General features: G+C 42.4%; 4 protein-coding genes across 5 annotated transcripts in view; 2 read left to right on the top strand and 2 right to left on the bottom strand.

Annotated features, from left to right (window-relative positions):
* Positions 1–1,038: 1,038 nt before the first annotated feature.
* Positions 1,039–22,949, bottom strand: LOC102222533 (leucine-rich repeat and fibronectin type-III domain-containing protein 5-like). Its single transcript, XM_005805622.2, has 6 exons — positions 22,862–22,949; positions 10,891–11,806; positions 9,597–9,771; positions 3,976–4,309; positions 2,969–3,269; positions 1,039–2,680 (listed from the first exon to the last, which is right to left on the bottom strand). The coding sequence occupies exons 2-6, from the start codon at positions 11,779–11,781 to the stop codon at positions 1,976–1,978; spliced, it is 2,406 nt and encodes an 801-aa protein (XP_005805679.1). The 5' UTR covers positions 11,782–11,806; positions 22,862–22,949; the 3' UTR covers positions 1,039–1,975.
* LOC102221845 (methylmalonate-semialdehyde dehydrogenase [acylating], mitochondrial) overlaps positions 22,908–26,983 on the top strand; it is an 18,841-nt gene continuing 14,765 nt past the window's right edge. Inside the window, exon 1 of the mRNA XM_005805619.2 lies at positions 22,908–22,993. The gene's annotated coding sequence lies outside the window, so the exon portion shown is untranslated. The remainder of the gene's footprint in view (positions 22,994–26,983) is intronic.
* Positions 22,919–26,983, top strand: part of LOC102226763 (ectonucleoside triphosphate diphosphohydrolase 5-like) — a 30,360-nt gene continuing 26,295 nt past the window's right edge. The window contains exon 1 of the mRNA XM_023348043.1: positions 22,919–22,993. The gene's annotated coding sequence lies outside the window, so the exon portion shown is untranslated. The remainder of the gene's footprint in view (positions 22,994–26,983) is intronic.
* Positions 25,205–26,983, bottom strand: part of samd15 (sterile alpha motif domain containing 15) — a 3,790-nt gene continuing 2,011 nt past the window's right edge. For both annotated transcript variants that reach the window (XM_023348045.1, XM_005805621.2), the window contains one exon: positions 25,205–26,377. In XM_023348045.1, the coding sequence (XP_023203813.1) occupies positions 26,114–26,377 (264 nt within the window). In that variant the 3' untranslated portion in view covers positions 25,205–26,113. The remainder of the gene's footprint in view (positions 26,378–26,983) is intronic.

Raw genomic sequence — 26,983 nt, 5'->3', positions numbered from 1 at the left:
GAAGCATGCGGTTTTGATGTTGCCACAGGGTTACACTCTGCTATGCTTGTCGTCTGACCTCCAGTCGAGGTCTCTCACCCCGCTGCAACCTCCTCCCCATGCTCACCATCTCAAAGAAGGTGTGCAGAATACCTAAGAGGTTGCAGGGCCGCCTCACAAAAGGCAGCTATTTTCTCCCTCCCTTGCTCTACATTCTGTCTTGTCTCTCTCTAAATCTCTGAGTTATCTTCTCCACACTCTTGCTTCTTCATCCACAACCCCTGTGCCTCAGCCTCCCACCCTCCTCGCTGTATTTGTTTCACAAAACCTTCCATTTACGCCTCTCCGCGCTGTCTCCGCTCCAGAAAAGCATCTATTATTAACAAACACCTTCGGCTCCCGCCAACAAGCTAAACCAAGGCCTGGCCCAAGCTCCTTGGCATTTTAATCACCTGTAATGAGCACCCAAATGATGAATGCATCCAGTTCAGATGACGGGAATTAATTCATGTCTCATACTTACAGTCTAGGCTTCAGCTGATCCTGAAAGATTTTCCCTGGGAAAAAAAGGAAAAAGCCAACGAACAATCGGTCTTAAAGATCTCATTCCAGAGGATGACACCTCAATCCCGCCACTTTAGCCTTACAATTAGCTGTGTACGGGTTCCCACTGTGGGAGGCTGCGTTTAACCTCTTCTGACGTAGGTTTCCGCAGTGGCAGCAGGTTTCAGAGAGGAACAGACACGCCGCAGTTAGATGAGCAAGGAGATCTGTGAGCAAGCAGGGTGTCCCCCGTGACTGGCGAGGTCTCGTTTCATCATCTGCCTCCCCGCTCTCTCTGAACAAACACTAGAGCTCGGGGATCTGTCAGAGGTCCGCCACTTGCAGAGAGACGGGAATTACGCTCCTGCAAGACGACAGAAAATCCCCAAATTGCAACCACTTCTGCAAGATGAGGGGTGCAGGAACAAAGAGAGCTGTATAGCTATTCACTAATTTGATATACGAAGCTCACAGGAAAGCTGGAAAAGAGATAAATCAGTTTTTTTCCCCTTTTTTGTTTTATCACTGGTTTATTTGTACTAGTAAACATCAAACAGAAACAACAGCAAAATCAAGAGCGGTCGGCCTTCCGTTCTCGTGATTCTCCCTTTCTTTCTTACATCGACAAAGTTAATTTACAATAGTTGTTGTCGGCATGACAAGATAAACGTCTGCGAGTATAAAATATGGAAATGAGCCGTTCCTCTGGATCTCACCCACACGTAATATCAGATTAGTTGCAGCACCTGTCATGCCACCGGTGCTGGTTCAGGTTGCCGCTCGAATCAGTCGTGACAGGAATCCTATTTGAGCGGAGTCTTTATGTAATTACGTGATAAAAATTTATCGATTCAAACTGGACGGCAGTATTAGGCTGAGTCGGCTTGTGCCACAAGAAAGGAAAAAGAAATGCTGCATTGTGCTGGAACTGGGAGTGTTGGGATGAGGAGCCGGAGCGCTCTCTTGTCTACTACATTCTGTTCCCGCATCTCCAGGATGTAAAGCACATTCCTAATCTCTTGAAAAGTCTTGACGTTCAAAGTCTTCAGAGATGCCGTCACCTCAGGTTAGAGGCGGTATAATACCATCACACAAGCCCCCTGTGTGATGCTCTCCTTATTATACAGTATGTTCAGGTTACTGCATTCACAACCACATGAACACTTATGGTTGCACTGAGATATATGGTATCTCACAGAACTAAACATTTTTGTACATGGCATTGTTTTTATACATTGTTGTGCCTTTCATTGAAGTTGATATAAAGTAGACTCTGATAGGTTATATGGTAGAAAACAAATGTGAACAGTTTCCCTTGACTCCCTGTGTGCCTGCCTTCCTCGTGTTCCCCAAAGAGGGATGTCGAAACAAGGAAAAAGATTCTCAGTATATTTCACAGCGGACTTCCCAACCCAATCCGAGGAAAGCCAAGGACGCACAAGTGAAGTTGAAATCATAAAGTGCTCTCCAGCAGCCACTCAGACCTGGATAGTTTGTCCCTGGCTCGATGAATGTTTGTTGTGCTCTCAAGCTGGGGAAGCTCTCCGCTCATTGACAGGCTGCGCTTGGAGCGCAGGCCAGCCCCGACTTTGGGGTAGGCTACGTAGCAGCGCTCCCTGTACGATGAGTCTGCGTTAAGCGAGTGCCTGCGATTCACTCTCACCGCTCCTGCAGGAACAGTCATGTAATGTCGGGAGGCTTGGTGGGGTCGCGGGACTCTTGGAGCAGCAGTCCATTTCTGGGGTTGGCCGGGCCCTGGGGGAGCGGTGGAGACGACAGTGGCTGTTTTGACCTCCGAAGAGTTATTGCGGTTCATGTTGTTGAGCTCAACGTCCGTCTGAGCTTCAGCTCGCCGGCCCTCCGAGGGTTTCGGTGGAGCGCCGGAACGCTTGGGCCTCGGCGCTCCTGGGGAGGCTGGGTGCCAGCTATGACTGCCAGCAGAGGTAGACACCATGCAGTCAGGAACAGAAGGTTTTGTGGTGGGCACCGAGACGGGAGGTCGTTGCTTGGTTGGCTCCGGAGGTGGGAGGGCGACTCTGGCGCATTCCTTGTCATTCTTCTCTGGACGGAGGACCTGTTTAGAGAGGGACTTGGGGATGCCACAGCCCTGTAGCTGTCCATCGCTGCTCAGTGATCGGATATCCCCCATCTCCAGGGCCTGGTCCAACATGAGGTAAACACAAGAGAAAAGGGAAAAACAATGACACATTTAGTAGATTCCCATATTTTCAAAGCAGTACAGTACCTTGCTCTTTGGCCAGAGCAGCCATTTGACCAGCTGCTCTGGCTGGTCAATATGTTACTTTCAGTTGTTATGAATGTAGTAAATATATCAAATGTGACTTCGTAATATAACGCCTTGAAATTGGTCCTTTGTCTCTTGAAAGACTACTCTTTCAGGAAGTCATGTAGGGAATTGTTAAACCTACACAATAGCCTTACTGACCTTGTCTGCATCCCCTTGGCTACACACTCGGTAACGCACAATGAGGAAGATGATGAAGGCGAGCACGGACGCCACGATAATCCCTCCAATGATGACCACGATGGTCCCGCCGAGGAACTGCGACTGCATGAAGTGGCACCGCAGATACTGCGGCTCGGTGGTGAAGTGGATGCAGCCTATCACCCTGGTGGCGGTCAGCGAGGTGACCTGGTCGTCGTAGATGGCCAGGACACATAGATCGTATTGCGTGCCAGCCGCCAAGTTGTTCACCAGAATGTTCTTGCTGGTTGGGGGGATCATTCTGCAAAGGGAAGCAGACAGATTATTAAGCCTACTGTTGTTTGGATGAAATGACTCTCACGGGGCTACTTAAGATCTTTATAAACAAAATCTGTTATTTGACATATGACTTATTCTTTCATCAATATCACTGGTAAAAACCTGCTTGGGAGCGCAGTATGACTGTTTAGCAGCCATTGCTGAAAGACCATATGCGATGCTGACCCTTAAGTTCATTTTGGAAAAAAAAAAGAGCTGGTGCAATGATCCCATCATATCTCAGTGATTAACAGTAAATCTGGAGTGAAAGCAGGCTGGGATAAGAGAAAGTCTTCAGATAGGCTCATATGAAGCATCTGATGCTCTTTGTGAAACAATAGAATACGGCTCTTTCATCTCCCCATGGGTCTACAGCTTAATGCTGACATTCTGTTTTGATTTTGTTGATTAGGCATTATCAAGGCCTTGCATATAGTAAATAATACACAAGGGGGATTACAGTCAAAGGAGATAAATTCATGTGCAGTGCATTAGTCTTCCTGATGAGTTTGAGTGATACGGCGAATGATGCAAACAGTCGGGTCCGGCTTTTAATGACTTAACTGCTAAAGACATTCAGGCATTCGTAGCTCAGTGTGAACATTAGAAAATGATTAAGATTTTATGACTGCAAAGAAAACTTTCTACACCTTCTGTAACCTCATATCGAGTTCAATGTTTCTGCTCACCTGTACACCAGCGAGTCATCGTATGTGCCGTTGTACTGGATCTGAAACATGCGGATTCCAGGGATGCTCCTGTGGAAGTTGAACTTCACCAGGGCCGAGGTGGAGGTGGCCTCGGCTACCACCACCTTCTTCTCCTGGCTCGTCTTCGCGTTCCCCAGAGGCACCCCTCCCGCCTCGGCTCCCGTCTTGGTCACCGTGGCGATATCTGACGATCCGGGGTCGGGCTCTTGCTCCGCGATCGTGTCGTTGGTGATGTGAGGGAGTTTAGCGATGAGCAGATCCACCGTCTGGTGGGCCTCTCCGGCCGGGTTGGAGGCCACACAGGTGAAGGAACCTGAAACACAAGCCGAGGAGATTAGCACTCGGGAGGGGTTTATGATGTCTGTGACCACAATACCGCCTGGCAGGTATTGTTTTCTTTGTTAAACAAGAAACGAAGAAAACAACAAACCTGCCACCTTCAAATTTTTTAAATTGCTAGCCACTTACAAGCTAGAACAAACTTTTAACTTTATAATTTTCCACAAAATTCTAAATTGGGCTAATAACATTTATGGTACTTTTCTGATAGGCTATTGGAAAGCTATTTGTTGTTGGTTTTGCATTACTTTTTAATTAGATTCTAAAAATTTATGCAACTTTTTATTAAAGAAGAATTAATTTATCTATGAGATTGCTGCCCAAGTGTGAAGTTGTTTCTAAGCCTGTCACAATAAGCAATAAATCAATTAATCAATTAATCGCATGATAAATTTAAAAAAAACTTGATCAGTTCCAGTGTTAATTGTCCTTTACAAACGTAAAGTTTATTGGTCTTTGAGAGAGCAAACTTGCAATACTAAGCCGTCATCATTATATGACTTGAAAATAGTCTTAAAACAACAATATTATTGTTCATAGCAATAGTTACTGGGACAGTTTAATGTGCAGCAAAGTTTGTTGTTTCATAAAAGGCTTACTGTAATTATTATAATATCTTTTTACTATTCTTGTCAACTGACCTGCATTGGGATGTTACACATAGTGACACAGTTTAAACGCCGAACCATCATGCAATTTATTTGAGCGAATCTGCATAAAAAGATTAACTCGGCTAGAGTTAATCTGCCACAATGCCGAGAGATTTACCATCACACGCACATTTTTCCAAAGAAATGTCATAAAAGTCACCTTTTGCACCAGAAGACTCTAAACGACAGCATACCTTCCTTATTGAGTCCAATAAAAACTGAACAGTCTGTTTCTACCGCGCCTGGTTGTTTTTTATGCTGCCAAAATGTGCTAGCGAGCGCCTGGTTTTTATCACAGTAGCAAAAGTGAAGTATTAGCAGTTTTTTTTTTTTTTTGTTCTGCTAGCAGCTGCAGAGCAGGACAAACCTGACTATCTGAGTCAGAAACAGCGCTGCATTTAACCTCACCGTGGCAACGTGAACTCACAGCTGATGGGGATTTGATAACCAGCAGCTTCTCTCAATGCTGTTTCGTTTGAGCTCACTTGCATATTTAAGCTGAAACTTTAAAGCAGTTGGAAAAAAGAGGCGGTTTAATCACAGACTGACTACATTTACTCTGTAATGGACTGTCTAGATCACTAGATCTTCTATACCAGTGATTAGAAATACAGTCTTCTAGTCCCTGTTCTAGTCTTTCCACATGTGAGGCTGTTAAATCCACACATTGTCGTTTTTGGATAATGGAGAAGTAGATATATTGAGGTTTTCCATCAGCCTAAATTTGACCAAACTCATTAGAATGTAGATCTGCACTATTAATTGATTTACTTTGTATTTACATTTTATCTGGTGTATTCAAAATTACATTTTTAACAATTGATATAAGTGACATTTATGCACATTTTATTTTTCTGAAAACATCTCCAAGCCAGAGAAAACAACAGCAAAGGACTGAAACCTCATAGGAGGCTTGGCCCTGCAGCAGATGTCAAGATAAGCATCATGATGGCAGAAAAGCACGATCCTCAAGGTTTACTATTATATCTCTCATAATAGAAAATAAAGCTCTTGGTGCAAAGAAAAAACAGAAATAAATCGTTTCAATCTTACATCTGGAAGATGCCAGACTGAAACGGAGGGCAAAGAGCACTGTTGGAGCATTGCTTGAATAATACTATAGATCAGTCTTCTTGTACATTGTATATATATATATATATCTCCCGAGGACTAATTCTTGAGTCTCACAAGACAACAGAATAGGAAACTTTATGAGAATGGTAAATGGACTGGATTTATATTGCGTCTTTCAGGTTAGCCACTCAAAGCTCTTTGGACATTAGCCGCCTTCACCCAGTCGCACTCAGAAACCTGCACACATTTACACATCCACTCACAGACCGGTAAAACGGGGCTCGTCTTCCCATTGAGCCTCCGTCGCCCCACAAGAACCAGATAATCTCAACAAATGTGAATATACCCGGCATTTGAAAACATAGCGTCATGTTGTGGCTTTCCCAAAACGGTGTGGTTTATTCTTCAGAATGTAGCTTTCCTATACAAGTGGGAAAGACTGCAGCTTTTCCTTTTAAGTCTAATGTCAATATGTTCAGCATCGAGGACAAGACTGTTTTATGCACGTCCCAAGATTCAGGCAGTTCTACAAAAGAAACAGAGCAATGGAAGATTATGTAAGAGCACAACTACCTCAGCACATGTGTATTTATATCTTCAATAAAATTCTGCGTTTTGATAGTTTTTAATTTAATGTGGGATTTCAGTCAGTCAAGACAAGATCTGAGTGTGGGGGTATGAAAACGAATTTGACTCCTTACAGATTTCTTCTGTTTTTGCTGTTTGTCACACTTAAATGTTTTTGGTGGTCAAGCAAATTTTATTGCAAAAAGATAAATCAAATACACAAATGCAGTTTTTCCACAAAAGCATTAGTGGAATACAACTATGCACACTAAACTTGTGTACTGGGAAGAAAAGGGAATGGCTCTTCTTGTTAAATCATGAATTAACTGTGATGAAGCTTCATTTTTAAGAACGCTGAGCTCAGTTTCACAAGCCAAACACAGTACTTATTATTACCTCACACGCTGATGAAAAGTAATTTAAATATAACCTTTCTGACAACATGAAAGATCTAAAAAAAAAGCAACATATACTCTTAAAAACATCTCGCAGTTGACATCAATCTGTCTGGAAAGGGTTACAAAGCCATTCCTAAGACATTGAGACACCAGCAAACAATTCAGGAAAAAAAAAAGCATGAAGCACTGCTGAAGATGTCCAAAAGAGTACAATCAAGCTAAATTACCCCAGGACCATAAAGACGATTCAACCAGGAGTTCGCGAGACAACATAGAAATACATCTAAAGCTCTGCAGGTTTCATTGGCTCAGCTAAAGTCTGTCACAAAAACACAAAACACTTCTGTTTTTAATTTTACCGTGGAATGTAGAAAATTGGAAAGAATATTGATTTCTTATTTTACTTTTAATGTTTAACTTTTTTAAAACAAGATTAAGAAAGGCTAGTATTACATTTGGGTTCTTATTAAGGAACTTAAATAACTAGTCATCATTTGTCTCATCTCAGGTTCACAAGTCCAACATGTTTTTACAAATTCCTATACTTACAAAGTTTTTAAGAAGCAAATTGAGTTTATTTATTTATTTTATCTGAGGTGTTTCTGGAGTCAGCATCTGGAGGTGGAAAAACAGATTATACTTGTAATTCAAACCTGTGAGATAAAATGCCTGTGAAAATGTGTAGAAAAGATTTATTTTGGTGATTCTCTAGTGAGCGCTTTGTGAATACCTGTCATAAGATATGCGATAGATATCCTCATAAGCTTCTCTTCCGACTATGGACAATAAAACTGATTGGGCAGCGACTAATCAAACTAGGTGATGCAAAAAAAAAAAGAAAAGATTTTGTCATTAAGTTTAACTCAAGAGAAATAAGGGTACAGCTGAGGATGAACGCTGCTGCGACGCCCTTCTTAATTTCGACCGGTTGTCTCCGGAGACTCTTTGTTCTCTTACCCAAGTCAGCAGATTGCATGATTATGATAAAATGAAACAAGAGTTTAGTCATTTCAGCAGTTTTCTTCAAATAATACGCTGTTTTTAACGGAATATAGAAAGTTTTTCTGACTTTTCAAACTGCTGTGCAGTTTTCACAATAGTCACTGCTGATAATTTGCTCTGCACAAGCTCTGTTTCTTAAAATAAACACAGCCCACATTTAGTCATAGAATATTTTTCTATGCTTTCTATTTTTGAATGAAGCTCTGCAAGGCTCTATTTTTGTTTTCCCCCCTTTGCTTCCACACATTTTGGACCAAAGTTAGGTGTCTTTGAATATAATGTTGCTGGTGGCCTGATACCAGTCCTCATCCATTATCTAGACACTAAACTACACCATAAAATGCTGTCCATTTTGGCTTCTAAAATTTGTCACAATACCTTTTGAAATCTTAGTCACCATTTTTCCCTACAGCTTGAGTTCTCTCATTTATTATTAGCCTTCTTTAATAAGCAGTCTCTAAATTTACTTTCAATTAAAATTTTATTCTTAAGATTTTCTACATGTAAATGACTCCTCAGTTAAGATTAGGTTAGAGATTTACACATTTTAGATTTGACAGATTTATTTTTGCACCTGTAAGATACCAGTGCTAAACTAATATGTTTACTTTCTTGTGCTTACAGACCTAAAATTATTTGAAGCTAAATATCAATACAGAAATTAAATATCAAAACAAGTTGGTAAATTTATCCTCTTACAATTTTGAGTGAAATAATGTCTCTATAAAATGCAACTCAATGATCGCTCTGATTGGCCAGTTTGAAAGGTCACTGTCCAATCATTGAAGAGTAAAGTCTGCAAAAACAAAACCTAAACCACCTGGGAAAATGTGTAGAAAAGTTGTTTTTTTTCTGTGACTTCAGAAAGAGTCTTTATCTGCAGACAAGATCAAACAGATTTTTGCTTCGTATCTCTAATGAGATGTTCCCAAACTACAAATCTTTCCCGCACACAGTGCATTTTGCCTTAAGGATGCTCATCTGAATTGCAAAGTCATTTAAAAGTTAAGAGTATTATGCTTGCACATTTTCATATCAAAAGTGAAATACTAGCTCTTTTCTCTTAAGGGTCACAAAACAAAACAAAAACCCAAATCTCTTCTGATTGGTCAGGTAATTGGTTAAAACTTCAAAGAGAGTTTCTACTGTAATTCTTCAGGGCTGCCAGACCAGACGCTTGTGTTTCATGGCGATATGACAAAGCTTTCTAGCAGCTCAGCAGCACTGTGCCTTTTGTTGGGAGTAACTACTCCCTTCGGTGTCTAATTTGGGATTTTTAATTACATAAGCTATACAGTGTAAAACTAAAAGACAGGAGAAGCCCCACAAGAGAGGAGTTGGGTTCTTCTAAACTAGGTTATGATGTTCGCTTAAGTTGCGAGAGCCAACGTGCTTGGGAGAACTGTGCTGTGGCAGAGACGAAGTCGCTCTTCTTTTTGCGTTTGTCAGTCTCCGCTATCTCAGCTGTGCATACGCATACTTCATCTTTGGGACTTTTGTGTGGCGCGAGCAAACATGCCATTCCGTTCTGTCAACATCACAAGCACCGCCACGGGGGTTGTAAACAGACCTGAGTCCTTGACGGTGCTGATGAGGATCTCCAGCGTGCCGTCTGTGTGGACCACGGCTCTGGAAGAGTTGGACATGAGCCGCGCGTCCGGCGCGATCCAGTGGATGATGGGGTCCGGGTCGCCCCTGGCTTTGCAGCGCAGTGTCACGCTCTGGCCCTCTAAAGCATGCAGCTCCTGAGTCAGAGGGACGCGAGGTAGAGAGGAATACGTTATGTAAACACACACACACACACAGAGTCGATATTACATTTGAGTTATTGTCAGTGATGGTGCCGCTTTACTCCATTTCCCCCCGTAAAATTGAACTTGAAAACTGTGATGGTTCAGAATGAAAATCTTAATTTTCTGTCGCTTTGGATAGCACAGATTTGCTGAAGACGTTTCACTTTAAAAAGGTTCATATGTTTTAACTTCTTCACAGACTTCAACGGATTTCATTGGGAATTTATGTGACCGACACAAAATAGCACATTGTTGTGAAACAGAAGGGACGTGATGTGTGCTTTTTTAAACTTTGCATTTATCTGTCTGTCCGTCTAATCTGTGGACGTCAAATTTAAAATTTTGCCACAGTTTCTGAATTAGCTTTATATTAGGACTTTGACTAGATCTGCCTAGCCCATAAACATTCTTTAATCTAAAACATGAGTTTAGGACCGGTTTACAGTGAATCAAAAATACAGGTCATTGTAAGACTTTGTCAAAATTGATTACATGCTTTCAAGTGTTTGATTCAGGCATGCTGAATTGGAGACACATTAAAATGTTGCAGAACATCAGCCAATAAGGACTGAAGTCTGAGACTCTTGAGCTAAACCACTCAGTTGAATCTCTGGCTGCAAGCTTATTATCCTAGTGGAAGGTGAACCTCATCAGTTTCACAGCTCTTGCAGCCATTAGCAAGTCTTCATCCAGGATTGTTCTGTATTTAGCTCCTTTCTCAACTCTTACCAGCTTTTTGTCCCTGTAGAATAAAAAGCATCCCCACCGCATGATTCTGCGACAGCCATGTTCTCATTTTAGTCAATACAAACACTTTAATTCTTTAAAAAGAATCTCCTTGAAAAGCCTTACAACAGACTAACACTTAGGTAAACATTTAACCAAACTCCTCCAACTGTGAATCCAGCAGTTTCTCTAAGACTTCTGATGCTCTGGAGCTAGTATTTGCTGAGAGTTACTGGAAAGCCCGATGTGGCACCTTGGATTAGCGAAAGCCATTTCTGGCTCAGAGCCTGTAACAGTAGAGTGTGTTATGTCTTAACAGTGAACAATTCAATTTGGAGATTATACCTGAGAGTGTCTGGTGATAAGAGGCGGCTCGCACAGGAACTCTTCCTCTGAAACAGTCCAGAAATAACGCCCAGCTAGGTGTTGTGGGGAAGCGCAGGTCTCCAGATCATCCTCCCTCTGCAGCCTCCGCAGCCACAGCAGCTCGCAGTTGCACCTCAACGGGTTGCCGCCAAAGCTCAATGCGAATGACAAGGGCCCCATTATGCCGGACGTCGCCAGGACCCCGGCTCTTTGGAAAACGGGGTCAGGAGGGAGTTTCTGCAGCTTGTTGGAGGTTACGTCCAGCCTCTTAAGCTTCTGCAGCCCAGAGAAAGTGCCCTCTGGAATCAGGCTGAGCATGTTGTGGTCCAGGTTGAGCGTATGGAGGTTGGACATCCTCTGAATGGCTATCCATGGGGCGCTTTCCAAGTTGTTGTAGGATAAGTCCAGCTCTTCCAGCGCTGTTAGGTCGTTGAAGGCCCCACTGTGGATGTGGGTGAGCTGGTTATTGTTGAGAATGAGGTGGTGCAGCTTGGACATGCCGCTGAAGGTGTCATTGGTGATGCGGGTCAGTCGGTTGCTGTCCAGGTGAAGAGCTCGGAGGTTCTCCAGGTCTCTGAAGGCATACGGTGCAATGGACCCAATGGTGTTGCGAGAGAGGGTCAGGTCCACCAGCTTGGTCATATTGGCAAAGTCCTTGCGCTTAATGCTGGTGACGAAGTTATCGCCAAGCCGCATCTCCACCGTGTGCCTGTCGATGTTGGGGGGCACGAACAGAAGCCCCTTTTTGTCACACAACGTCGCCAGGTTAGGGTTCAGCATCTGGCAGACACAGCGTTTGGGGCAGATCTGGACCTTGTGCGCCTTCACAGCCATGCCGAGGACGATCAGGTAGACCAGGAACGACTCCATTTTACGTGAAATCAGGTAACCAGACCTAAAAAAAGAGACGCAAAACAATGAAGGTGAGCTATTTCTAGGGTTTATATGCAGTAAGGAAAAGTAAGGGTTTGGATTTCAGTGTTTCTCGGGTTTACTCATTTTATTGTGTCCTTTTTGCTTTTCTTCCATGTTATCTACCTTCCTACCTACAGCTGCATTCCTAAATGTGACCTTCCATACTACCTTGCGTCCTATCTCGTTTCATTTCATGTACCCTTCTATTTTTCTTCCTTGCTTGTGTCCTTCTTAGGGTCCTCATCTGCCCTACCTAAGTCGTGTCCTTGTCCTTCCTTCTTTCCATCCTTACATCCATTGATGATTCCCTTTTTTATTCTTTTTTAACTTTCTTTCTTGTGAAATTGTGTCTCAAGAAGGTCTCATTCCTAGTATTCTAGGAGTGAGAAATGTGATACTTGCTCCGAGTTTCCTTCCTTCCTTCACTGCTCCTAACTCCCTTAGTTTGTTCATTTGTTACTTTCTTCTGCATTTCCAATCTTCCATTGCTTCTATTGTAGTTTCCTTGCTTCTTTCCTTCCTTCCTTTCCTGTCCTATTTAAACACTGTCACTACAGACATATTTACCATTCGTGGTGAACTATTCTAATTGGAGCATTACGGACTGAGCACTGGAACATGTGTAGGAACCCCACACTTCTGAAGCAGACCAACATGTAACCTATGGAAATATTACTTGTGTTGCCACTAACTAAGTGGATTATTTGTTGCTGGAGCGATGGCCCACATGGTGAGATAATTCCCTTTTAACTGAGGGAATTCTGCCCTGGAAAGTTGAAGCTTTTCCGCTGCATTTGGAACGCCAATGCCGCCAGCTCGAAGCTCTGGGAAACCAAACAGTGGGCAAGAAGTGAAGCAAGTCAACGCCTGAACAAACAAATACAGGCTGCTCAATTACACATGACGCTAATTAATCACCTGCTGACTTGTGAGTGAAACATCGTTAGTAACCTTGCATGATTCTCTTTTTTTTTTTGTGGCGGCTTTCCCTTCAAGCCGCCACATACTTCCTTTTTTTTGATATGATAATGCCAACGCTTTTATGTTTGTGTACAGAAGGATGAAAGTCTAGACTGGCAGTTCGGGGGCCTCATGAAAATTAGACCGATATCTCTCCGGATCATATCGCCAATAGGAAGGGATGATTGGGCCCAGAGCCTCGACGGGTGTGTGCTATGCCTCGCTATTGATTTTCTCTCGCCTCTCTCTGCTGCTTCTTTTACTTATGACACAGCCGAGACGAGAGGATAAGATGAGATCCATTTGATGAATCCGGAGACGCTGTCAGGGATGTGGAATGTCATAAAACTAAGACCTTGGAGATCAGATCACAGCTTTGCAGGTGAGCCACAATGTATCAGAGCATAAGTGACACTACAAGTGATTATATTACGGAGGCTCTAACCTTCTGGGCGGGCCCAGCGGCGCACATAAAAGGTACAGCAGTTTAATCGAAAGTCCAAAAGACAACCTTTAAATACAGAGAGGAATGGCTGATTTATTATTAAAAACCTTCCAGAGTTTGCCATCAATACCTGCAATCAGTGGCGCAATATCTGGGTGTGTACACTTTATGCAACGCTTTGGGGCTCCCTGCCAGAGGGGGCGCCAAAACAATAGGGTAATAATTATGCCAGTAATTGTGCCTATAAAGAAGAGGGGTCCAAACTTTTCGCCCTGGGGGCCAAAACTGTCAGTTTGAAACTAATAAAGAGAAACAAAATTTAGATTTTTTTTGTTGTTTCCTTTTTATTTGTTCTATTTTAATTAAATAAAGTCTGATTTCTATAGAAAATTGAGCTGTAGATGTGATAAAATCTCCCAACTTCGCCTTGTTTAAAAGGGACACACAAAAATCTGCTGGCAATGTTTCAAAGCTAACATTTATTTCTAATATCTTTGGATTTGTTGTCATTTTTACCACCTAAAACAACAAAGCAACAGAATTTGGATCCCTCTTTCTCTAGAAACTATTGGATTTTGCAGCTGAGTTTACCACCAAGGTCTCACTGAATGTTTACTGTTTTACTTACTATGAACTTGAAGTAAAAGTAAAAGACATTATTGACAAAATATAACTTGAATTCATCTATATGTTTGAAAAATTTCACGTTTAGTTAGTTGTTTTTTTTTTGCCCGCATCAATCTTCAACCTCAAGTTGAAAAATCAAAGTTGTGACACTTTTGTTTTGCGATCAATGGCCACAAATGCTATCATGTGTCTGCATACACCTAAAGGAATAGCTGCGTCCCCACCCATGATATCAACGTTAGCCCTCAGATAGAGCAAATAAAATTCTCGCTTCAGCAAAAAGAAACTGTCATGCTATGAAGGCAGCTTCTGCACCTGAGTGGCGACGCACAGCTCGCAGTGTAATAACCTCGCCCCTCTGAGTATGCTGAAAAGCTCATAAAGGAAACAACACACAGGATAAGAGTGACACACCGCCAAGCAGGGGCACGCTTTGAGTTTTCTTCTCTTTTTTTGTCTTCTTCTTCCTCCTCCACCTCACATGAGGTTGGCAGAGAAGGAAGCCCAGTGGCAGCCGCTGTCAGCTGGGTAAAAAGTAGCGCAGCCTGACAAGGAGGCAGGAACGAGGTCGCCTTTAAATGGCACATAATAGCGAGGGGAGGAATATTATTGGGGAGAACATGCTGACATTTTTATGAGGCGCTGCTGATGAAGCGGCGAGGAATAAACGTCTTCCCCTGACCCATTTTTATGTGGGACAACTTCGGCAGATCGCGCAAGATTTGTGGATTTTGTGTGGCGGTGCGTGGACTTGAGTTAGGAGAGAAATGGAGTGGGGAGACGGCACTGACTGCTGCCAGGGTCCTTATTCTTAAAGGGCCTTGGGAAAATATTCGGATCCCATCTCCGTTCACATTTTCTCATTTTGTCACGCCGAGACCACAAACCCTCAACCTATCTCATCAGGAGTTTATCTATCAAACCAAGCCAAAGCACCGTCAGGTAGAATTAAAAGGATGGATGGATCTTTTTCTCTTTTTTTATTTTACAAACGGCAATATAAAAAGTGTGGCTAGCATTTGTATTTAGAGCCAATAATCTCATGGTATGCTGCTTCAATTGTAGCTGTAAATTGTTGAGATTGAAGGAGTTTAGGCTGAGTCAGATTGGATGAATAACATAAACTCCTGGATTCGGTGGAATAATCTGGACTTTGATTAGGCCCTTCCATTACCTGAATGTGCTTTGATATACGTACTCATCACACTAGAAGGCAAACCTCCAGCTTAGTCTCGTCTTTTCCCTGATGGCTCTTCTTTCATTGTGGATTAAAGAAATGTGTGATATGTGATCTTGCTATGTTGTTATTGCCTTTTATGTTGTTTAAGGCTCATCTGGGGGACACATTCAAAGTAGCTAAGAGTATAAATGCTGCAGAGTCTTGTTTTTGTTCAAATTTAACATCTATCCCCATGTAAATAAACAATAATGAATGAACGACTGCAGTATCCTACAAGATTTCCTTCATGATTGCCTTTTATTCACCTCCATCCATAGTAAAGTGACATTGAGTATTATGAAAGGTGCTTCTAAATAAATTCTAATGCTGCTATCATTATGTAGCCCAAAGGAAGTTTCATTTTGGTTTGATCTGACCAGAACACCTCAGTTGAAATGTTTTCTGCGTAACTGGCTTCTTACAAACTGCCCACCGGACTCTCTGTGTCTTTCTGTCAACAGTGGCTTTCTTTTTGCCGTAAAGGCCAGATTTGTGGAGCGCGCGGCCAGTAGCTGTCCAGTTAGCAGGTTTTATTTCCTGAGCTGTTGGTCCCTGCAGCTCCTCTAGAGTTGCCGAGGGACGTTTGCTTCTTCTCTGATCAATACTCCCGTTGACCGATGTGCCGGTTTGTGGCAACACCAGTTTGTTTGTGGTTTGGACGTTGTGCTGAAGTCAGACGAGTTTAACAGTTTAACAAGTTAAAACTTGGTCATTTTAGTGTTTATCTCTTGTGTTCCTGGTCTTTATCCTGCCGTTTGTTCAAATGAGCGCCAACAAAATTGCCCGGCCTTCACAACACAGCTGATTTAAATGAAAAATCAGCTGGAACTGGTTACTGATGAGGCGAGTTTTGAAGGGAGCTGGCAGAACTGGGTTTGATTCAGGCGCAAATCCAAATGCAGCTTGGTCTGTTACACAAAATCCCAATGAAAAATATTCAAGTGTGTGGCTTTAACAAGACAGCTGAAGCTATTTGTGAGCAAAGCACAATATTTTCCCACTTTAATCTATGTGTGCATATGTATCTGAGGGGGAAATAAAACGGCTGCAACAGCTGAGGTGTAATCAGTGTGTGCCAAACACCTCTTCCCCTTGCTGAATGGTCTGGTTGTGCACTGAGGCAAAGAGAACCTGCTATTTCCAGTCTCAAATGACGCTGAAGACATGATATTGATTCACTCTGCAGAGACTGGGCCCTCTCTTTTCTTTCTCTTTTTTTTCTTTTGCTGCTAAAAACCCAGCAGAACGTGAAGGGAACTGTTGCAGTAGTAATCCTTTCAAGATTTGTTCTGCGAGGACAAAAAAAAAAAAAGGAAAGGAAAAAGTACGGCACGTGTTTCCCACCCGGCCTCACCGCAGAGGGTCCGGCAGGAAACAGTCCTATCTGTTACCGTCTCCTCGATTTGCATTTAATTATGGCCGCTCTGCTCCACGGAGATTTGCATAACAGGTTGCACTCATCAGGTACACGAACAAATAGGTAGATAATCAATTAATGCTCTCATCAATCACACACTTGATCTTTAAATGTCACACCCCACCTCCCGGAAGATCATTACCATCCAGGTTGCGGATTTCATTACAGCGATGCGACGCGGGGAGGCCCGGGAATAAACAAGACAGAAAGCAGACGACGTATCAACGCGTGGACCGCAAAAGTCCTGCTTTTTGTCAATCAAACTTTCGCTTACTACCTCCGAGCAGGTACTTCCACCCTTAGAGAGCAGAGCAGACTGACAGCCCACACCCACATATGCACACTGGTGGGTGGATTTGTGCCTAATAGAGGCACAAGCTTACCACACACACACACACACACACAACAACAACAACATCCTCCAGCTACAGAGACACACTCGTGTGCCGCAGCAGCGTGCTTTAGCAGAGGATATCCATGGTCTCCCTCGGGTGGCATTTGCCAAGAAAATCCTTATGCAGCACGTCGCGTGCCAATCAGCCTTGGGAGGTCATTAGGGAAGGAAGGGGGAGATATGTTTTCAGATGGTCTAACTTATGGTGGAGGTCATGCGAAGACGTATAATCTTCTGGACTGGAAATCAGGGAAAGCGGCCCGGCGCGTTAATGAGATCCGTCGACGCAATGGCGGCACATGGCAGCGTGTAACCCTGGGTTATTTGGTGATTTGCGGCCCTGGCGGCCTCCTGCTGCCAGATGGCAGTATCGCGAACGTCAAGGAGGTAAAGCGATGCTGCAACGTGATGGCAAAACGGCTTCAACGCAGCAGTGAAACGGCTCTGCTTCGTGAGGCCAAACGGATCCCCGAGTAGTGGATCATATTTTCACTGAGCTGGGAGAAATTCTGACCACAGAAATGTTGTTGAGGACTTTCTACCATACATACATACATTTCCCCCCCACACACACACTTTCTAGTGTAAATGTGTCCATGTGCTGTGACGCCTGTTTATCAGCAATAAGTCTGCCCATGTTAGAGCGCGATAACTCCTGGGTGACAGCCTTGATGTCATGGCAACACAGAAAACGTCACTTTTGGGCGCAAAGTAATCAGCAGCTGATTTTTTTTTTTCTTCCTAGCAGCCCTGACATGATCTACAGCAAAGGTTACGGTTGAAGGCCATGGCGGAGACCCACTGCAACCTTTATGACAGGAGAAGACTGCAAACTCAGCTAATTTTGTATTGGATTTAATGTCTCAATTGCTTTTCCCAGTCTTGCACATAATAAAAAAAAACTTAAATGACTTGATGGGAAACCTGATGCAGTTGAAATAATTTTTTCCGGTGAGAAAGGCTTGTGGGTGTGTGGGTGTGTGTGCGTGCGTGTGTGTGCGTGTGTGTGTGTGTGTGTGGGAGTGGGCATTTGAGTGTGCCAAGGGGATAGCATACTAAGCAGAGCCCACTGCATCAATAGAAGTGCTGTTCATTAGAATCTACATTTCCTCCTTGTAATTCCAAGTGTTTTACTCCACACAGCATCACAAGATATTCCGTGTTAACTCGATCTGCGGGATATTTCCCAGTTGGAGAGTAGGTCAAAACTCTTCTCTTGTTCTTCATTTTATGCGTAAGCCAAGCTGGTCGGGGGGTGGGGAGAGAAAAAAAAAATCATGTTCGGATCTTAATGTGAATTATAAATGGGATTTGGATCTTTGTGCTTGCTCCATTGCAACACACCCTGATGTAACCTGGAATTTGCTTCAAGGTTGACAAATGCAGAGTCTCTGAACAATCCCTGTGAATAACATTCAACTGCTCCCCTAATGGCAGAGATGTGATAATTAGTGAGCATGCCTTTTCCTTGTCAGCTATAGCTGCAAATCAGATAAATCAAGTTAAGTGTTTTTATTGCATTTTCAACCACTATTAGTTTCACCGGTGGTTTTGGCAACTCCAGACTTTCTAATCCATTTTATGTAGATTTCCTAAACAGTGATAAAATGATGCCTCGTGTGAGATTGGTCTCGGGTTTCTGACCAAAATGTAAGCTGCCTCATATTGTTTGGATCTCATTGCTGCGGGACCTGCAGGGTTGCTTAGGCTGCAACCTTCTTTGTGGCACGTAATATATCTATTAGCAGCAGTATATATATATATATATATATATATATATATATATATATATATATATATATATATATATATATATATTTTTTTTTTTCTTTTCTTTTCATTAGCGAAGATACTAACAAAACTCAGCTGTAGTGTTGTAGAAAACATAGACAAAGAAGACATCGGAAACTGAATTTCCATTTGCTCTTTTTTGGATACAAAATGCTGTTGCTGCAGCACAGCCTTCTGTAACAGGAAGTTAGAAAAGTGACAGATGAAAGTTCTTATTAACAATGGCAACACAGAGTCGTGACAATAAAGAACGAACTGAATGTAATGATTAAGTGGGAATGAATGGCGGTCGTGAGCCTTTGTTGGCCTGAATAAGACGGAGAACAGGCACAAGGGGAGGAGCACAGCAGAGTGCATGTGCAGGGCTTATTGGATATGCATGTATCACAACATTGTCTGAATTGGCTTCGTATGAGCATCTAGTGGTCTGGAGCACCTTTCCAATGACAGAAATGGGTAAAGAAACATACAGTACTGCTGACCTAAGCCGACTTCGTACAAATCTATTGTTGATAGCCAGCCACCATGATCAAGCGTTTTCACACATGAATCAAAATTTGATAGATATGTTAATAAAAAGCAGAACTATGCTCATATCCTTGAATTGAGAAATGCCTGGAAAGTATTGTCTGTTGGACGTTGTTGTTTTGTATGTTTCCCTTCTCATATTTGTCTAAATCCACCAGGGTCCCGTCTTACTCTTTCATTTTGAGACCAATGCCTAGCCCATCAGAGACTAATCTGACAAATTGCTTCTAAATTATTGGGCTCTTGTTTTTCACTAAACCCCCAAATGAGACCATAGTGTTGCCGTGAAGTAGTTGCCCAACACAATGCAGTCAGGTTCACATTTGTAGTTTAATGCCTCAAAGAAAACAGTATTATTTATGTGCCACGTAAACAAAAGGATGATGTATTTTAGTTGGCAGCGGAAAGATTTGCTGGCTTTACATAAGAGAAACTTTACATAATTAGCAGTAAAGAATATTTTCTTAATTCATTAGAAGATAAACTTACAAAAATATAGTGATGGTGTTGGCATAGAGCACAGAAATAAAAATCACACAGCTGAGACCTTGTTAGCACACAAGCTAGCATTAGCGCCGCAGACAAGCTAACTACAGCAGGAAGTTTGGAAAATATCAGTGAAAAGTAAGATGAAGGGAATTATGTTAAACTTATGTCCACATAAACAAGTAAAGTGAATGAATTTAGCAGTTTTCAATATTAGTGTGAGTGCTTTATGATTGCTGTTAATAGGCCATCATGATATATAAAGGTATATTTGGCAAAGTATGCTCCACATAAATCTACAAAGAGAAAAAGCAACATCACTTTCTTTTTTAATGGCAAACAACTGAAAGGCTTAATCTACTGGTATTTCCAATAAAGAATACCAGAGGTGGATATTTCCCAGTAGAATAAAAAACAAACTTCTGCTCGGCTAGTTTTTACGCCCAGTTCTTCCCTGTCAACATTTACCCATTTGGGTCTCCCAATTTGAAATCTATCCCTAACTCACTGGGGGCTAATCTGACAAATTGGTTCTAAGTTATTACGCTCTTCTTTTTCATTTGCCTCAAACCCCCAGATGAAGCCATAACGTTGCCGTGAAGTAAATGTCAGTAGATGCCCATCGGAATGCAGTCAGATTAATATTTGAAGTCGAATGCCTGAAGATAAACAGTCGGCGCCATTAAACCGTAGCAAAAGACAGGAGAGCAAATTTCTGGAAAATTAAGCGAAAACAGTGATGGAAATATGATGTTTCTGTAAAGTTCACCCAGCTGATTATCATATAGATGACTGAAGACAATTTAAAAGAATACACAAAATGACTGCAGCCAGCTAGCATAATTGTGACAGGCTGAACGTAGTTCGTAGAGAATTTGGATAATATGCTATGCTGTGTTACACGTAGAATTTTCTATGGTTTTGTTTATATGTGAGAAGACAAAGGCCAAACAGAAACCATCGTTGCACCTACTGTTTATTTTTCTCTATGCCAAAGACCTTTGGGGTACTGTTGTTTCTGCCTCACACAGCAACAAAACAGCTTAATAATAATAGACTGTAAACATATCCATATAATGCACACACACGGAGAAGCAAGTGCACATACATTCATATGCAGTGAAAGTAGTTAAATATAACATCCAGTGGTGTGTGTGTGTGTGTGTGTTCTCTAAGTACAGAACAGTAACAACAACAAAAAAACACAGCTGGCCTGGTTAATGAAGTATGGATTTCCACTACAGGATTTCACAAAGAATAGAGCACAATAAAGACAAAAACAGCAAAACTGCACTTTGTGTTTATGTGGGCTAACGACATCACAAGAGGCACGAGGGCTGAGCTGATCAGCTGGTGTTGAGTGAGCAACTTCTGACGGATTCTGACGTTGTGATTCTGCGTCGGTTACGACGGGGTTGAGTTTTACATGTCTGAGTCGGCGTTTGACTCCAGGACGGACGGTGGAGCAAATGGGAGACGACGACGATATTTAGCTTCAGAACCATAACTGGTGTAGATCTGTTTATATTCTTGTTGATTCTAATTGGTTTCTGTGCATGTTCACCACTCATAAAATGTGCCTGTAAAATGCCATATTCTGACAGTTAACGCCTTTATTTGATTTTCCAGTGAAAAACACAACTTGCAGTGTAAACTGCTCTAGCTAGCCCAACAAACTTCCTTTGTTCCAACTACTCGATGATGGGATTATTTACACATTTCTTCTCTGTTGTGTTTGTTAAAGTGATGATGATGGGATGAGTTGGACTGCAGGTGAATGGAGGTAGGGGCTAGCTGGTTGGATGGGGCACCTAAAAAAGTAAATTTCGACCGAACCAGTCACTCAGATCTGCGGAAAATATTCTTATTAAATATTTTTTATTTCCAAGGACTAGATTTGACGGTTTTACATATTTTAAGAGTGATCTTTATAGATCTTTGATAATGACATTGTAGTTTTCATAAACTGCTTCCATGTCTTTTTTAAAATTATTTTTGCCAATTTTTCACGAAATCCACACTTTCCTCTCCAGCGTTTTGTTGATGCGAATTACAGATCTCCGAAAGAGGAATTTAACTTGAAACAAGGACAACAGAAAATCACAAATACCTTCTGTGATGTCACAGCACAGGCGTCCGCTCGGAAGCTAGTCTTTAGGAGTTCATGTCGTCTCAAATCAATGACAACTTACAACAGCAAAAAAAAACATACAACACCTGACCACAAAATACCCTGTGTGTAACAAATCGCATCTAAAGGGAGATGAAGTTGCTCCACGTAGAAGTTGGCACCGGGTTTCCCTTTAAAGAAAGCCCTTCTTCGGCCCGTTTTCGAGGCGAGTGGTAAATTTGGGTCAGTGAACGCGAGAGGCCGGTGTGGACGAGGAGCCACCGATCACATCCCGGCCATGAGTGGAAGGTGCAGCAGCACAGAAAACACTCAGCACATTCACAGAGCAGCGAGAGCAAACACTGGCATCAAAATGAGGCGTGGGCTTGCTTTCACTGGGGTAGCAGTTACAATGGGGGCCTCGGGCTCTCAGGAATAATAGGAGATGGATAACTAACACTCCACAGAGGGCAAGACCCTTTTCTGTCAATAATGATCATATTTGTCTTTTCTTTTTTTTTTCTCCTTCTTTTTTCTTTTTTGTTCCACTGGTGCTCCAGTCACCTGGCAACATGCACCTCTTCTCAGACTCATCAGTTTAGCTATTTGGACTAATTGGGACTTCATCCCGTGCTAGTGACGGAGTGCAATTTGCATATCAGCTATAATCACAAAAGACAGTCTGCATCACCGTATCCTCTGGATACCATCAAACAAATCCTTTTTTTTTTTTTTTTTTTTTTGCCCCGCATTTATACTGAGAGAAGACTGAATAACGAGGCACCGTTCTCAGTTTCACCTGTAGGAGAAAAAAAAAAAAAAAAAAGAAGCCCAGCTCGAAATGCATCCAAGAGGATACTATAAATAAAACCATTATATCTGACGGCATGCCTCGAAGAATAGAGAGATTTTTTTTGACCTTGCGGTACAAGTGTGCTGTCATGAGAATCCCTGTCACATTCAAATGAGAACTACTTCAAGTCTCTCTCTCTCTCTCAAAAAAAGAAAAAAAAAGGAGAAAAGAGTTCAAATCCGCGATATAAAATCTTCATTTTTACCTTGCAAATGAAACATCAAGCCCAGTCAGAGGAGGCAGGCTGCGATCTTATTTCCTCCCAGGAGCTCTGCTGGCATACTGAGGGGCGGCTCGCCTAAAATGGGACCGTCGGCGCCTCTTGGAGATATTTCAGGTAGCTATCCCAAAGCATGCGTCTTGGCTCCTATAATGTGTGACGGCCTGCGAAACGAGCGATGCCCTTCAAGAAATCCATACCCGGCGGATAAAGGGCAATTCCTCCTTCCAGCGATCCTCTCGCATTAGATAACACTCAGAAAAAAAAAAAAAAAAAAAAAAAATTGTCTTCATTTTTAGAAGGAGGTAAAACAGAGGGGGGAGGAGAGAGAGTGTGGGGGGGCGCAAACTGCGTGAGGGGTCCCGGTGTGGATCGCCTCTACTGCGCATCCAGAGGAGGAGAAAACGCCTTTTTTTTTTTTTGTACGCTTGCTTTAATACGCGGCGCTGGGTGGCTGGTGTTGCGCTCAATCCGACCAGATGTTCGTCTCGCTTTCACAGGCTTTTTTTTTTTTTTTCCCCAGTCCGCGACGCAGGGGCTCAGTCAGAGCGACTTAATCCAGACTGACAGAGAGCTTTCTGCCGTTGTAGGCGGTGTAGTCCCCGCTTTGCCCCCGGACCGCTGTCTGCCACCGACCCGGCTCCATTTCTTGACCAGCAGCAGCGCTGTGCCCGGAATGGTAATTCGTGCGCTCCGAGCCGCACAGAGACCATTTGTGTGCAGCAAGGCAGATGCAGCAGCAGTAGAACCTCGCAGCCTATCTCGCAGGCAGGCATCATAATTTATTCATGTAGACCGAACTACTGCTGCACTAAAAAAAAAAAAAAGAAAAAGAGAGAAAGAAACGCATCGGACCTATAATCTATGAGCGTTTATAAAAAGAAAGCTGGGTTGTCGATCAGATTCACACGTAGATGAGATGAAACATGAGTCGAGCTGTATTGAAAATCCATCAGTTTCTTCTGCATAAAATCTTTGCCTGTGTTTTTCTTTCTTTCTTTCTTTCTTTCTAATCATGGACAAACCCAAAAATAGCAGCCTGTAAAGCTGAACATTCCCTTATGTATTCAATAGATTTTTTTAGGGGGGGGGGAGCAGAAAGTGTTGAGTTGACTAAAACAGAGAGGCCTGGCTCCCTGAGGGTCTACTTGGCACCAAATCCATCATTATCTGATGCACCCACCCCGTAGCCTTTGTGCAAGTTGGCAAAGTATGGCCCTGTAAGTGCATAAGTTGACAGTAAGGTAGCTGCACTTGAAGCGTTTTTTCCCCCCTCTTCAGTTTTTCACAGGAAAAGTATCCACCTTTGCTCATCAACCAACATTTCTTTCCTTTTCCCTTTGCAAATTGCCCAGATTGAGTTGAGGTGGATTGCTAAAGTGTGTCATTTTCAATTCTTAGCTCCAATTCTTAATATGGACTTTGAGTAGGACATCCTATCTCTTGAATATGCTTAGATCTAAACTACTAGGACAGTGTAGGTTCTTCCAGAAAGCTTCATTCATTTTTGCCACGTCTCTAAAAATCACTGCTTCCAACAATGGCTTCCTTCTTGACTCCTTCTAATAAAGACCAGAACTTTGGAGTTCCATGGCTAATAATCTCCCAACATAATTTATACTGATGAAGTAACAAAAATCTTCCATTTTAACAATGGAAAGCTGGGACTCAAAGTTAAAATGTGAAAAAAAAAAATAATAATTGCAATGCAACAGCATAAATATCACCAAGCAATAATTTGCTGGGTCAAATGTTTCAAGTGTTATGAGCCCACATCTTGCCAGTGTCATTTTCTGCTTGCTGATAAAGAGTGTTGCAGCCATGTCCACACCTGACACGGGTGACAGTTCCTAAGGTGCCAAAAGTCACACAGAGTTCTGGATGCATAGTGACAGAGAGAGAGAGGAGGGAGGAAAGTGTGCACTTATCACAATGTTTACCTTTCTACATAATTCCCCAATATGGTCCAGGCCTAGTTGAAATTTTAATGGCTAATCAAACATGACTTTCAATGTCTTTGCGTTGTGCAGAGCCGGATTTAGAAGGATGTGGGTCCCTGGGGCCGGAGCCAGTTTTGGTGTCCTATCCTCAGTTAGTCCTTCACATCAGCAGCTATGAATTAATGCATGTTTGATTCTTTCCCTGGTCAACAGCTTCATGCCATTACATAAAAATGAAGCACAACTTCACATTTTTCAAATAGTTGAGTATTGTTTACGTTCATAAAAATTACAAAATATTAATGGACCGTACCTGATGTGGGCCTATTAGTGTTAAATAAAGCAAAAATGTTTGAAAAAACATGCATTCATTTAAAAAAAAAGAAAAATAAAGATCTTTTGGGCCACCCCCCAAAATTGGCACCCTGGGCTACAGCCCTTAAGCCCTGTATAAACTATAGAGGAAATGTAGCCTAAAAGAGGGAAATTTTAGGGTTTTTTACAGACAGGTTGTAATAATTAGAATGAAATAGATTTAATTTAGGGGTATCAGATTAAAAGAAGCCAATTAGTAAAATATTTGTAGATGATCTTGAAAACCATGTGTCATTTTCTTTCCACTTTGAGCTTGATCCCATAAAACTCCAACACAATACGTCAAAGTCACTCTGACAAAAATGTGACAAACCTTTAATGAGTCTAAATACTTTTACAAGAGTACGTTTACTGAGGACAACGATCGAGTCGCCACTAATGGGGCTTCCTGTGAAACAACTGTTTGTTGACTTCGTCCTGAAAATTACCCCAAGGATCTCTAGGAATCAATTAACTAATCCAGTTCCATGACGTGTGCCCAAGATCAATGAGAATTACAGGTGGTTTGGGGATTTCTCCACAACCAGGCTGGCAGGAGCCTCTTTGATCAGTTGATTTGTGCTGTTTTACAGTCGCAAAATCTGATGGATATATCTGGGGGTGGGGTGGGATGCAATCAGTCTCTGTTGTTTCTCTCATTTCATGAGATCACTCACTAGTCGGTAAATTTCCAGCAGCTCGCTCCTGTTTGAAGCGATTTTAAACACATGCAGACAGCCAGCAGAAAGCACACTTGAAAGGTTTCTCTTTTTGTTTATCGGCCGCACTGACAACAGTGGCATTTTGCTGCTGGGAAGTGTTAATGCCAGGGCCCGTCTCTGACCTACTGCAAGTGTCTCATCTGTGTCATCAGATGAGACACTGATATGAAATGACACAGAGATGCTGTTGTTTATATATATTTATATATTTTTTTTGCTCTTTATTGTTGGTTTTCCTCGTTCTCATTCTCGTCGTCGTCGAAGTCGTCCTCGTTCTCGTCCTTGTTCTCGTCGTCCTCCGGCTCGGCGTCCGGGTCTTCCAAGTAGTACAGGAACTGCTGGTAGGTGAGGGAGTTGGTCCATCGTCCCGTGCGGCTCTTTACTTCCAAGAACAGGGCCATGGTGTCCCGCCGGGGGTCAGCAATGCTGTTGTTCCACGGGGTCTCTGTGATCCCCAGCAGCTCGCGTACATAAGCAGAGATGGCCTGCAGGACGCACAGCAGGGATGAGACGTTTGAAAACGCAAGCTTTACACGGTTTAAATCTATTTAATAAAGCAGTATCCCCACAGAGGGAATGGAGGGCCTGGGAAACCTCATAACCACTTGTGTACGAGAGTAAAGACAGGCAAAAGAAACATTTTCTGTCAGTTTAGTACATGGACTTATACAAGTGAATCCTTAGGCATTGCACAAAAGCATGCTTTTGGACTTTTCCACATTTAGTCACATCACAAGTGACAATCTTCAGTATGTTTATTTGGGAATTTAATGTGACAGGCCAATGCAAATGAAAATCTGCAAAGTGTGGTGTGCATTGTTTTTTTTTAAATATCTTTTTAGCTAAGATGCAAAATGCTCCAAATAAAATAACACGATATGATGCATCTAACGCAATACAGACAACCACCAAGGTGGAGCATAGAGTTGGCAGCATCTTGGTGAGGCAAAGCTTTTCTTTAGCAGGAATAGATAGGCTGCGGAGTTTATGGAAGGATGAATAGAGATAAATACGGAGAAATTCAGGAGATTCGCATTCCGATATGATTGTGAACTTACAGCCACAGCTGCAGTGCATACATCAATTTGTTT

The sequence above is a fragment of the Xiphophorus maculatus genome, chromosome 15, assembly GCF_002775205.1.
Source record: "Xiphophorus maculatus strain JP 163 A chromosome 15, X_maculatus-5.0-male, whole genome shotgun sequence".
In the NCBI taxonomy this organism is placed as follows: Eukaryota; Metazoa; Chordata; class Actinopteri; order Cyprinodontiformes; family Poeciliidae; genus Xiphophorus; species Xiphophorus maculatus.
The sequence above is the reverse complement of the archived record's forward strand: the minus strand, read 5'-3'. Positions and strand labels throughout refer to the sequence as shown.